Source organism: Olea europaea, chromosome 4 (genome assembly GCF_002742605.1).
Source record: "Olea europaea var. sylvestris chromosome 4, O_europaea_v1, whole genome shotgun sequence".
NCBI classification, from domain to species: Eukaryota; Viridiplantae; Streptophyta; class Magnoliopsida; order Lamiales; family Oleaceae; genus Olea; species Olea europaea.
This window is the reverse complement of record NC_036240.1, coordinates 5,672,634-5,686,756: the sequence shown is the minus strand read 5'-3', so window position 1 is coordinate 5,686,756 and position 14,123 is coordinate 5,672,634. Positions and strand designations below refer to the sequence as shown.

General features: G+C 38.3%; 1 protein-coding gene across 2 annotated transcripts in view; it reads right to left on the bottom strand.

Annotated features, from left to right (window-relative positions):
- The window catches only part of LOC111393384 (Fanconi anemia group I protein homolog), an 8,545-nt gene extending 2,276 nt beyond the window's left edge, over positions 1-6,269 (bottom strand). For both annotated transcript variants that reach the window (XM_023018892.1, XM_023018893.1), the window contains exons 1-10: positions 5,074-6,269; positions 4,335-4,416; positions 3,706-3,897; positions 3,399-3,463; positions 3,162-3,321; positions 2,781-3,026; positions 2,348-2,464; positions 2,002-2,190; positions 1,834-1,915; positions 624-1,561 (exon numbers count right to left, since the gene is read on the bottom strand). In XM_023018892.1, the coding sequence (XP_022874660.1) occupies positions 624-1,561; positions 1,834-1,915; positions 2,002-2,190; positions 2,348-2,464; positions 2,781-3,026; positions 3,162-3,321; positions 3,399-3,463; positions 3,706-3,897; positions 4,335-4,416; positions 5,074-6,161 (3,159 nt within the window). In that variant the 5' untranslated portion in view covers positions 6,162-6,269. The remainder of the gene's footprint in view (positions 1-623; positions 1,562-1,833; positions 1,916-2,001; positions 2,191-2,347; positions 2,465-2,780; positions 3,027-3,161; positions 3,322-3,398; positions 3,464-3,705; positions 3,898-4,334; positions 4,417-5,073) is intronic.
- Between the last annotated feature and the right edge of the window lie 7,854 nt (positions 6,270-14,123).

Sequence of the window (14,123 nt, the reverse complement as noted above, 5' to 3'; positions counted from 1 at the left end):
AAGGGGGGGGGGGGGGGGGGGGGGATGGGTAGAATACATGTAGTGAGAAAAGAGCGGTCATCCGTGTAGTGCATCTCTCATTTTCTGTATTACTTTCAGTTATAAAATTCATCAGTTCTCTCATCTATTCCTATCAGTTCTGCACTAGGTATCTCAGAGTGAACATCTAACATTCAAGCAAATTTTAGAAATCCAGATTAAGGATTCACGAACAGATTGAGAATAAGGGGGAAAATAAAGTTCAACAAGATTATCACATGCATGATGCAGGCGCCAGAACAAAGAATTTCAACTATATTTTTAGTTATCCTAGCATATATAAATAAATATATATGATGAACAAACTGCATTTTTCAAAATGATTTAGCTTTAAATTAATCATTTATTCAATTCATGTGTGTCATTATAGGCTATTTGAAAGTAGCTTACGAGAGCTCACAAAGCTAGTTTAAGATCGATGAAGATCTAACTCAACTAAAAAAAGGTTCTCAAGCTTTCTTGGCTCATTTCCAGTCACCACCTAATGGTAGCATAATTACATTTAGCGAAAGTGATAATTTTCATCATAAGTATTATACAAAGACAAAACAAATAAAACAATGTTGAGGTCAAGATGAGTTCACCTGAGCTTCGTGGAAGAAAGAAAAAGCAAGAAACTTAGTAAGCAGTGGTTTAATATTCATCTTAATGAATAATTCTTTGATTCTTGTGTTCTGATCATCAATGCCTTCTGCTAATTTACAGCCATCAATGCAGTGGAATTCCATAGAATGAATAGATTCTTGCTCAAGTCCAGGAGACGATACCAAATCATCAATTAAGCCCACATATTTTAAGCTATACAAACTTATCTCAATCAATTTCTTCAAGCAAAGCAATCCCAAATGAATAAGTTCCCTTCTATCTTCAATATCTTTCCTTCCCTCGGCTTCTTTTTTCTTTTTATCTGTATCAGACTTGAGACACCAAATTATTTTCAGCAGTGGAGACCCCAACAGCTTAATATCGCCATAAATCAATGTCTTCCAAGGATCGTCTTTATCCGGAAAAGAAAAAAGTTTTAACTGGCGAAAGCAAATGTTTAGAACTGAAGAAAGAAGTTCAGAATTTGGAGCTGATGCCTCGCCCGTGGACAACTGCATTTGATTCTGGGAAGCTGCTCCAGTTCTAGAGGAATCACGTGTCAATGACTCTAATGCCATTTTCAATAGCTGACAGATGCTTGGAATTGCCAGAAGAGGGGTCCTTTCTGAAGAGGGCTTGGTGCTGCCTGAAGCAAGTCTATCGGCAGCATCACTAGCAGTAGGTCGTACTGTCCCTCTTCTGATACCATTGCTTGGTCGAGAAATAGATGTATGCTTTTCCAAGGACTCATAAAAGCCAACTAATATTGAAAGTTCGCTTTCCAGTTCCATTTTGTTCACCTCTGTTGCTTTCTCCAATTCAGTAACAATGATGTTCAACATTACCTCAACAATCCCCAACAAAAGGATAGCACGGCATCTCAGTTTTTCATCTTCTATGGGTGTAGAGCCTGAATTTTGACTTTTACACAAAAGGCCTGAACAAACATGCAAATAATACAACCACGTAAGTAACAGGAATTCTGATCATTTAAAGAAGAGGTCCAGTAGAGAAATAAGGTCCAGTTTCAATTATTATGCTGTAATGTATGTCTCACAGGATAAGAATCAAAAAGAAATAACCTATGGCTTATAGTACATAGACTCCAGACAAAGTACTGAAAAGAAAAATTAAGTGAAGAGCAATGTTAACAACCAAAAAACTTGATCTAAATTTAAGGAGAAGTTAGATAAAAAAAACATTGTGCACCTTCTAAATTCTCATTTCTTAGGAACTTCCGGATCTTCACTAATGCGTTGGAGAATGACTCTCCAGACAACACTTTTCCAGCCTGATCAGTTTGATGTCATTGTCAAGATAATAAAGACTGAAGTTATTTCACATTAATTGGATCTTTTTATCATGAAATTGAGATACCTCATTCTCTTGTGTGATAGAGAAGCCAAAACAAGCCCCTGAATCTGGAAGAGTATCAGATCTACAATGTGGTTGAAGAAAAAGAATCAAAGAGATGCAAAACATAAGGCAGTCCAGTGGCTCTTCGATACAAACTCCACCCGAGTCAAGTTTAGTACATAGGTCAATTGCCAATGGTACATCTGCATCCTGGAGTACAATATTTTAGTGTGGAGTGTCGTGAGAACGTGTAAAATTATAACAACTAAACAATCAGATAAGATGAGAGAAAGGCAGAAAATTAATAAAATATTCTTCTGCAGTATTGTAGAGAGCCAACATTAGTTGCACTAGCCTTGCAAAATACCTCTCTGTAAAATCGTAGGAAGTGAGGCAAGAGAAAATCGAAAACAGCCTCAACAAATAAGTGATCCACCAGAACAAGCTTCACTAAGCCATGATATAGGACCTCCCTCACGCTTGCCTGGAAACATAAGTTGAATTAAAAAGGAAAGGGGCATAATCTTTTTAATAATCTTTCCATCCTGAATAAAAAATCATTGAGCCATTACATTTACTATTGTATTCATCATGATGATATGTGAATCAAAAAGTTTTCTTAACCAGCAAAGATATTTAAATTTTATGAGGTATCTTCTCACTTAAGATACTTTAAATCATGGACGTTGACAATGGAGGCTTAATATGTAGTGCAGTAAATTAGAAATAGAGATTCGATCTCAGTGTACCGTAATCATATGACAAAGAGAACAAAAGGTAATGAAACATTTGGAAGGCACCTGCTGATAAAGACATCTTTGTAGCAAACCACTGAGCTCTTCAAAAAGCCCTGCTCCAGTTGCATGGTGTATTTCAGCTGGCTGGCTGCAACTTGCCTGACTGCTTGATTCTTGAAAAGAAAACAGTCTATCTCCTTTTGATTGCTTACATGCTAATATCAGATCAATAATAGCTCCAGTAGCAGCAAGACGCACTGAACTTTCTCGCCTAAACATAGCCTTACGCAACACCAAGATGGTATAGTCCTGCATTTTGAAAAATAAGAAGACGAGAGAATAAGTAAAGTTAACTCAACTTAGAAGTATTAAAGATTTCTTCTTGCATATAACTTGGCACTAGAGAATTTATTAGGCTGAATAATGAATTTCAGCATTGAGTACCTGAAGAATACGATTGATCTTGATGAGAGGTAGTAAAACAGTGACAAGATGAGAGGAAATTTTGCCGTGCATGAATGTAAAATAATCCAGCATTTCCTTCAAGTGTGAAACATGATCTAACACTGGGTGTGGGTGAATCAGAGCGAGATATCCGAGCAGTCTAGTTGCCAAAAAAAAAGATCAATAGTACATAATGCAAACTAAAAGACGTCGATAATGGTAACTAGTAATGGTTACCTTATGACGGGATGGCCTCGTTCAGGCTTTAAAGAAAGAATCCGAAATTTGCATTGCTCAATTATCTGCATAAAATATAGACATATCGGACTGTATATGTATTCTATGAATTAATATACTGAAAAACAGGTGAAAAGCATCTGTTCGTCGAAAAAATAATTAGGCAATAATTTCTTCAAGCACTTGTATCCTAAAGATATTTCTTTCAGGAAAGCTCTCTTTACCCTTCAATGCTACTTCCCACATGGAAGGGAAAAAGTGTTGACATATTTTATATTAAGCAGGCATCCTATACTGAATTACTGACCTCATTTCTTGCCATGTCATGCACTTCAAATAAACTTTTCAGCACCTGAGTAGCTAGCTCCTCAGAACCCATCAGACCATCAGACTTGGACAATTTTTTTTGGTTTCCTTCTTCTACTCCTTCAAGTAATCCGAATCCAAATTGGACAATGCTCGGTACAATGTGCTCTCTTCCATAATGGCTCTCATTAACCTACAAAACAAGGACAGAGAGAAGACAGAAAAAAGAGATATGATCTAGTCAGATAAAATAAATGTATTAACACATATTGCTGTGCTTTACTCAATTTATCAGACAAAAGTGGACAATCACCTAATGCCATACACTGCCTAAGTTCATCATTCACCATCTATTTGGTTCATAATCCCTTGAAATCATATAATCATACTTTTTGTTCACACCAAGTGTGAATTCATGACATCCAGATTGAAGCAAGAGTTTTATATGAAGTTCCAAACAATGAGGACCAAAGAAATTGTGCATTTACATTACATATTTGTTGATCGACATTCTCAAACAATTGTAAGTATGACATCATATATTTTTTATTTACAGGGTAGATTTACATATGAAGGGAATATCAATACCAACACAGCAGCCAGTGCAGTACAAAAGGAAGGTAAGCTTACAGCTTTAAGCACAGCCTTCTCTATAACTCTGGCATTCTGCAGATATTCTTCCTTTAGTTCATCTGATAGCCATTTACAGACTCTGAAACAAAAGGATGGATTGATAATCAAATCATACAGGATTTGGAATGAAATTAATAAAAGAAACAAGAAAACCATGGTCCCATTAATATGCAGCTGGGGTAATAAATATTAGACAATTGCATGAAGAAAATAATAGCTGACATGGATCACCCATGGCTACTAAAATGGTAAATGTCTACAACATAAATTTCACAATGCCTTCACATTGCTATTTCAAATGTCCAAAAAATGAAAATGTCTTGAACACATTTAATCACGTGTGATGATACGAGTAAACCAGATATTGGCTTGTAAATTGAAATCATTGCATATTTCATAACGTATGTGATCAAACTCATATAGGCCAGACGAATAATCATGATACGATCATACTCTTCTCATAATGTAAATAAGGCTTATGCCATGGATAAAATCAACAGAATAAGTATGCAGTCATTTCTTCCCCAAAATTTGTGCCACGTGCAAAATCAACAGCACAAGTCTCTTTCTCTACGTACAAAATATGCAATCATAATCTTTCTTGTAACTGGTAGAAGCACAAAAATCAACAGAATAAATCAAGCAAGAGGAGGCTGATCAAAAACACAAAATATAAATGTAAAATAAAACAAGACAATGGCATATTAATTAAACACTATAATCACATACTGCTTACTTTGCGAAGTTGTAATCTTTATAAGCATTAAACAATGCAGTTCTGAGAACTCCAATAGCACTCTCGCTGAACCTCCTAATTCTAGCCACCGACAGCAAAAGGGCAACAGTAAAATGATTCAAAGCCCGAGAATCCGACCTCACCAGCCCCAAAACCTCCTGTCCCAACGACGGATCCTGCTTTACCGCAAAATTTACATGCAGCAAAACAGTCCCCTCCACTTGCCTCATGATTGAACCACCCTTGATTTTACCACCAAAAAAAGAAACAATCCCCTCAATCACGTCCCTTTTATTAAAACCTTTTGAGGCCAACACCAATAATTGGTAAACCAGCCCCGGCAAATCCTGCATTTCGATGTTGTTTTGCATTCCATTAAAAACTTTTTCCAGAAAATCCCTTTTTATCCCTTTATCAATACATGAAACATCACGGATTATTTCCACCAATTTCACCAACACAACCTTGCTCCACTCACAGTTAAGCAAACCATCAATCACCGAATTTATGTACTCAATGGGCTTCTCGATTTCATTAGAGATTCTGACTAATTCAAGACACTTTGGGAGGAGAACTAGGACATGGGCATCTTCAAAATCCTTGACATCATGAAGATACATGATGATTAAATTAATAGTTTCGGGAATTTTCGTAATTTCAATTGCATCAAGGTGTACGGCGAAGAGCTGGAGAGTGGAGAGCGAGTGGTGATCGTGAGGGATTTTGCGGGAAGTGAAGAGGGGAAGGTAAGATAGGAGGAGGGAGGGAAGTAGGGCCGAAAGTACGGAGGGGTGGTGGGAGGTCAGAGAAAAGAGGGCTGAAATATATTCGGCCACGGCAGAAGACGAATTAACAGAGGCGGCACGTGAATCGAGGTAGGAGAGGAGGGTGGGGTGGGAGGACTCGGAGAGAAGAAATGGCGGGAGGTGGACGGGTGTAGGTTGGGAGGAGATAGGGCGATGGTGCAGTTGAGCTAGCTGAACTAATTCTACATCCGTCATCGGCGACGATTGCGGCTGTGGAGGGTGGTTGTTGGCGGTGGCGGAGCTGGGTTTTGACGGCGCGGTGGTGGCGGTGGCCCTAGACATCGTAGCATTTGTTTGATTTTTGCGGAGAATTGGAAGGTTTGTTTTCTATTTTGGTTAATTTTGGGCGGGAGAGTTGGGAGAAATATTTGCAAAAACTCAATAGTAGCAAAAGAAGCAAGCGAGTTGATTATCTTTATTCTTACTTTCTATTCGCCTACATGGCAGCAATTTTAATCAAGATTTTAAGCTTTTTTTTTTTTAGTGTCGGCAGCTGTTTCGCGTGAATAATCGCTAACAATTAAAAAGGGATCAAACGATTGTGTAAGGAATAAACCTCTTGAGACAAAGTCCCAAAAGGGGGTATTTTATTGACGATGATTTACAATTAAAATTAAACAGAATGCCTTCAAGGGGCGCAAGCACACGGTACTGAAAAAAATGTTTAAGTTTAAACTAAAAAATTGAAATTACATATTCTCTGTTTGAGAGTGTTTGATTCGGGGTCCTTTTTCTTTATGTCTTCTCTTCCTTTGATATTCCCTTGATGATTTTTTCGTGACAAACCACTTGAAAATTGTTTGATTGCTCTATAACTACCCACTTTCTTTATGGTGGCTAACTTGTCGTGGAATTGCCATCTCTAACTACTGCCACTACTCTTTGCCGTTCAACCGCCTTCAACTGGGTTCCTTGAATCGTAGAATGTAATAAGGTTACTCAATAACTGCTTCAATAACTACATTTCTGGATAACCGTAACATTTTATGTTTGTTAAGATCTTGGGCGATTCGAAAGTATGGGATAGAACAGGGTCATCACTCTGGGCGACTGTAAGGCACTCCATTCGCTCAGATTTTGGGCGTCTTGTAAGTTTGGGCGATGATGTTACTGTGTTCGTAGGCTTCCACTGCATTCATTAATAACTGTATCTGGGCCTTTATCATGAATTCCTCAATTGGGCTTCATTCCTTGGGCTATTTGATTTGGGAATTCCTCAATTGGGCTTCATTCATTGGGCTATTTGATTTGGGCTGCACTTTTAGTGTGTCAACAATTACCCTCCAATATGGCAGAATTAATACTAATTATTAATTTTTGCCATATTTATTTTGTGTTTTCCCGCAACATTTGAAATTCCCAAGAATTTCAATCATTATTTCCTTCCATAGTTTGAAAAGGTGCGACGTTGCAAACCCTTATAAACCCCAAAGACACGCCATTTCATCGAACTACTAAATCACGCCTCATTATTTCGCGCTTCTTTCTCGCAATATTACTGTTCATCTTCTTGTTTCCCTGCTACATTTCTCAAGCAAACTTTAACAAAACTGTATTTCGTTCCCAATGGCGGCTCCACAAACCCAATCTGATGACTCTTTTAGCTTCGAAGATTTCCAGAAAATCCTTACTCGGCCATATGTAAATCCGAATTTCCTTGTACCAGCCAATGCCGAACTCAATGAGTTCTATCTGTGTCCATTATTCAACAACGCCGAAGTCGTCGAACAAGTGGCGGTGAGCCAGATATTTCCTTGCACTCAAGGCCCTCCATTCCTGGACTCTTTGCCGCTGAGGCCAATTCGCGAAAAAGGTATTCGCACTTGGCCTAAATCTGATGTTATTTTCAGCAAATAGCATGCTCGCCTTGTGGGCCATGGTCCTACCAAGGCAATTTTTTATCGTACTAGGATTTCTGATTTATTAGAAATCGCTCTTCAACCCCCAATTTTTGAGCCAGTGCTTTTTCCTATTACTTTAAGTTTTTGGTCTTCTGAATATAATACATTTGTTTTCCCTCTTGGTCCCATGTCTATTACTTTAAGGGATGTTGGGGCCCTAGTAAATTTTCTACTTTTGGACGATACCATTTTCCCTGGTATTTTAATTTCCGGTGTCGCCCCGAAATTTGACAAGAAACTCACTGAGTCCTACTCAAGCCTGCAAACCTCTTATAATCACTCAAACGCTGAACCTTCCCATGCTGAGCATGTGGCCTTCCTTCAGATTTGGTTTTGTAAATATATTCTTTGCGTGCCAAGTATGAAACCTTCCATGAGCTACTTACCCATAGCGCATGAATTAACGCGTGGTAGGCCTTTGAATTTGTGTTCCTTCTTTTTTGCTGCCCTTTATAGAGGCATGGCTTCTCTTCAATTTCAATTGAAGAATGGTGCATCTCCCATTGGCAGTGGGCCTCTTTGGTTCACTCAACTGTGATTGAGAGCATATTTTCCACCACTTGGTGCTCCATCCATTTTCAGTCGTTCTACTAGCTGCTATGGACTAGCCATTGATCCACTGACCCCTGTACATATGTCCAATATGGACATTTTTTCATTCTTTTATTCCTTAAATTCGATTCCTTTTTTCTTTCCTTTTCCTGCTCATTTGACTCCAGATTATGTGCAAATTCCATCCACCTTGGACAGTGCGAGCGCCTCTCTGCTCGTTTGAGTTCAGTTTTTGACTGGGAGGGAGTTGTTCCATGACATTTTAACTGGAACCAATGCCAAAGCTGGGGTTGAAATATATGCTCCCCAATTTTTTGCTCGCCAACTTGGTTTTGGCCAAACTTGGCATGTTCCTCCTTGTTACTCTAAAAATTTGACAGACTGCTTTCACACCATTAATAGGCCAGAGGCACGAGCCATAGATGCTCGCAACCTTCTTTTGACGAGCAAGTTTTCATTAGCCCCATTCAATTCTAGTCGTGTTATCCATTCCCTTTTTGAACAACTCTAGCCATCAGTGAAGCGCAGATTATTTGCAACTGATGCCAATCGTGCTTTCCATTCACTGGATCAGCCAAACACTTCTTTCACTTCTCCTATTTTGGTCACCCCTGTGTCCACTAGGAATCCTTCATCCCCTGCTCGTGCTAAACAATTTATTCGTCCATCTACTTCTCTACCTGTCAAGGCTACTGCAGCTAAGAGTGCCTTAAGCCGCAAACGGCCAGTTTCAGATCTCCCGTTTTGGAGGATGATGATAATGATGATGATGACACTCCTCTCATCGTTAGGAGAAAGGTAATTAAATTCTGTTTATTCACAAACATACCTTTCTATGTGCTAATGGTTTACTTGAAACCTTTCCATGTGCTAATGGTTTACTTGAATTTCTCAGAAAAATTCAGCCTCTCCTTTGAGGGCTTAGGTATTAGCAGCTCCTGCTCCATCATCCTCTGCTGAAGCTGCTTCGTCCAAATCAGCTAATGAAGGGACTATGCTTAAAGAGAAACCTTCAGTCCCTGAACCTTCATCACAACCAATGGAAGAGCCACCTTCTTCCCAGGGCGCTGACCCCCCAAACATCGAACCAGAAAGTAATACATTTTTTTTTGGTGTTTTACCTTTACTTGTGCTATTGGTTTCTAATTTGTTGCTTTTTGAATTTTGCAGAGGCTCCCATGGGTCTGCCCGTTGTGGTAGAGTCTTCTCGCCCAGATAAGGGGAAGTCTCCACAGGTGGTGGAGCCAACTAGTGATATACCACTACCCAAAATTGCTGATGAGGTAACCTTTCGCTTTACTTTCATTTTCGCTTCGTTTATTGTAGTGAAAGCCCTTAATGTTGGCATTTTTCTTTGCAGGACGCTGATGACATTGTGCATTCCATCCAGGACTTGTTCACTTCCTTGGGGCAAGTCAAGACGTCTCGCCCTACTTTAACCGATCGTCCTTCTACTTCTTCAGAGGAAGATATGAAGTTTCTCAAGCAGTCAATATTTGAGTATGTGTCTTTTATGGATATGAACATCGGTCAGACTAGCGCTGCTAAACATAGAGATAAGCTTGAGCTGTTGAGTGCGAAGTTGGCGCAAGCACTGACACTTTCGTCGCTCAATATTTCTGCTGATTTTAAAGCGACGTTGAAGGTTGTCCACTCTGACATCCTCTCCTTGCTGGCCAAAAATGTTGAACTGAAGGTCAGGAGTACGTAATATATTCACGCTGCATCTGAAAGAAAGTCTTTACTTCTAGAGATTAACAAAGCCGAGAACGTATTGAAAGAAATCTCTCCTGAAGTCATTGTTGAAGACTCCTTGATGACCAGTTTGGTTGCAGAGATAAAGGAGTTTCAAGCAAGGATGGACGACTGTAAGGCGAGAATGGCTGCCAAAAAGCGTAATGCTTCCCAAGGAATTGGGCGAACCAAATCTTTGGTCGAGCAATACAAAAAGCTGGAGGTTGATGACGATTTTGTAGCTGAATTAAATGTCACTTCTTCTCAGCAAAGCGAGGATTGGGAGAGACTTAGGGAAATAATTCGATTGGCCTGGGGTGAATTGTAATTAAGACATCTAATGCCTTAAATTTTCCTTTTGTAACTTCGTATTAACTGCCATTGCTAAATTTGAATGTAACAACAGCCATTGTTATTAATGAACGACTATTTTGACTACTTGCGTGCTAATTGACATTGTCCTTAATCGTCAACCCCCAAGCATTTAACTGCTTTATGCTAAGATTCATGTACATTTTCTCTTGGTATTTCTGTCTCTTTTCCCAAGACTTTGGGCCACTTAACTCCAATTACTAGGCACGAGTGTGGTCGTTCATATTCTATCTCTTCACCTTCACGCCCCTATAAATGCACATATATTTCGTACTTTTCATTTTCATTTCCACTTTTCTTCAAAAAACTAATTTGCTGCCATCGTTTGGCATTTCAACAATCGATCCAAAATTTTCGTCTTCCATAGAAATGGATCATTTGATCCGCCCATCTGGCTATCTGTTTTGATATTACCTTTGGTATGGGAGATATAGGAAATATTCTTTGGCCAGCGAAGTTCTTCCCATCGTCTCTATATTCTTTACTAGGAGTTCAATGATGGAAGGCAATTTTTGAGAATGCCTGTCAAGCCACCTTGCTTGCTGAGAGTGCTTCTCAGTCTCCTTACTCGTTATTGCAGCAATACGATTAGGCAGGCGATGTGAGGGTGCTTTTCTTCCCTTTTGCTTGCTAAGAGTGCTTCTCGACCTCTTTGCCTGCCTTTGCAGCAGTGCGATCAGGATGGCAATCAAGGGTAGTTCACCCTCTTACTTGGCGATCGATCGAGAGATTAGTTTGCTCTCAATTATAGCTTATATAGCATTTAATATTTTGTATCTCGCTATTTGTAATGAATGTTCGATAATAAAGGAATTTATTTGAACGTATTTCGTTCTGGCTCTTTTTATATACAATCGTTCAACGCGACTTGATTACACTTTTATTTGTTCACTTTCCCATAAAGAAAGAACATATTTTTTTAAATATTTGCCATTAATGAATCTCATGTGTTTGGTGCCATCTAAATCTTCCAAATGATAGGCTCCATTAGGTAACACACTATTTACTTTATATGGCCCTTCCTAATTGGGCTACCACTTGCCATATTTTGGATCCTTGCTATCCAAAGGGAGTACTGTATTTCAAACCAATTCGCCCAGGCTAAATGACTTGGCTATAACTTTTTTATTATAGAACTTAGCCATCCTTTGTTTTTGAACTTGCAATCTATCTAGGACGTCCAACTTTAATTCGTCCAACTTCAATAAGTTTTGAACTAGTGATTCGGTATACTCACCATCACTTAACTTATGTTGCAAACACACTCTGATCGATTGTACGTTGATTTTCATAGGCAAAACGGCCTCCTGTCCATAAGTAAATTGGAAAGGAATAATTTTGGTACTTGACCGAAGCGACGTCCTATAAGCTCATAAGGCCTTGTTTAGACATTCATGCCAATTTCTGGCATTTTCATCTATCATTTTCCTTATGATATTTTTTAGAATCTTAATAGAAGATTCTGCTTGCCCATTGGATTGATCGTAATACGGTGTGGAGTTCACTATTTTAACTCCAAACTCGCTCAAGAATTTATTTACTCGATCTCCATTTAAAGAAGTTCCGTGATCTATCATCAAAATTTGTGGAATCCCAAATGTATAAATAATATGATCACGGATAAATTCTATGACACTCTTTTGGGTGATTTCATTTAAAGGTACCGCTTCTACCCATTTAGTGAAAAAATCAGTCGCAACTATAACAAAGGTATGTTGCTTGGACGATGGGGAATAAATCTTCCCTATCAAATCTATCGTCCAACCCTTGAACGGCCAGAGTTTGATAATGTGTGCCATTTCTCTTGCTGGCGCTCTTTGTATTGGACCATGTTTTTGGCATGCTAGACAACTCTTTGCATATTGAACACATGATTCTTTCATCTTGGGCCAAAAAAATTCATTCCTAATAATTAATCATCTCATCCTTTGACCAGCTTGATGAGCTCCACATATCCCTTCGTGCACCTCAGCCATGATTCTTCTGGCTTCTTGCAAATTTACACATTTTAGCAATATACCATCAGAGCGTTTCTTAAACAACTCTTCATCTATCAGTGTATAGTTTAGCAAACGCAACTTCATTTTTCTACTATCTTTTTTATTAGGTTCTTTAAGAAACCTTTTAACTCTACTCTCCAATATATTGCATCTCCATCTTGTATGCAATGAATTTCAATCATTCTCGCCCTTCTTTAAACTACGGGCAATATTACTCCATATTCGTAAGTAGATTTCTAATTTAAAACCTTTGAATACCCTGAGGCCATCTAGGCCAACTCATTTGCTACGTTATTATATATCCTATTAACACATTGAAACTCTACTTGGCCGAATTCTTCCAACAACTCTTGGGCGATTTCATATTGACTTATAATGGAATCACTTTGGCACTTAAGATCACCAATCAATTGGTGAATTGCCAATTGAGAATCGCCTTTAACGATCACATTCTTTACTTCCATATCTATCATTAATTATAGGCCCACGATTAAGGCTTTATATTCGGCTTGATTGTTGGTACACATCCTATCCAAAGTGAATGCGAACTTGTAACAAATTCCTAAAGGATTTATTAATGTTACTTCTACTCCTGCACCTTTAGAGGTTTTTGACCCATCGAAATACAAAACCCAAGGCTTTAATTCGAATGAATTGATTTATAATTCAATTTTTTCAGGCATGTCAAGGCATGGATAATCGGCCAGAAAGTTAGTCAAAGCCTGATTTTTTATTTCATTTTGGGGTACATATTGTATTTCCAATTCTGATAATGCTAACATCCAAAGGCCTACCATTTGATGTAAAATAGGGCAAGAGAACATATACTTAACCAAATTTACTCTAAAAATCAAATAAACGGTTACGGACTGTAAATAAGCCCTTAATTTCGTACACGTGAAATACAATGCAAGACATAATTTTTCAATGGCAGAGTAATTACATTCACATTTTGTTAACCGTCTACTCAAGTAGTAAATCACCCTTTCTTCACCAAATTGGTCTTTTTGCGCGACCATTCCAGCTATTGATTTTTGTTCAGCCGATATATATACTTTCATTGGTCGTCTTTGGATTGGTGACACCAACATTGGTGGACTTGATAAATATAACTTTAGGCTTTCAAAAGCCTTTGATACTCTTCTTTTCAGACGAATTCGTCCTGATTTTTCAACTTTAAAAGCGGCGAAAAAACTTTAGTTCGCCCTGCACAGTTATAAATAAAACGTTTTAAAAAGTTTACTTGGCCTAGAAATCTTTGCAATTCTTTTTATTGCTAGGTGATTTGACCTCTAAAATGGCATTCGCTTTATTTTTATCAAGTTTAATCCCCCTTTTGTGTACTAAGAAATCAAGGAAGTTTCCTGCATTAACACTAAATGCACATTTGAAGGGATTCAATTTTAGTTTATATTGCCTCATTCGCTCAAATGAACATCTCAATTGTTCAAAATGGTCCTCTTCTTTAATGGATTTGACCACTACACCATCTACATACACCTTAACAAACTTGTCTATCATATCATGAAAAATCAAGTTCATTGCCCTTTGATAAGTTGCTCCTGCATTTTTTAGGCCGAAGGGCATAACTACCCATTCAAAACATCTTAGAGATTCAGGGCACCTAAAGGCAGTTTTGTGTATATCTTCTTCAACTATATAAATTTGATTGTATCCTGAATACC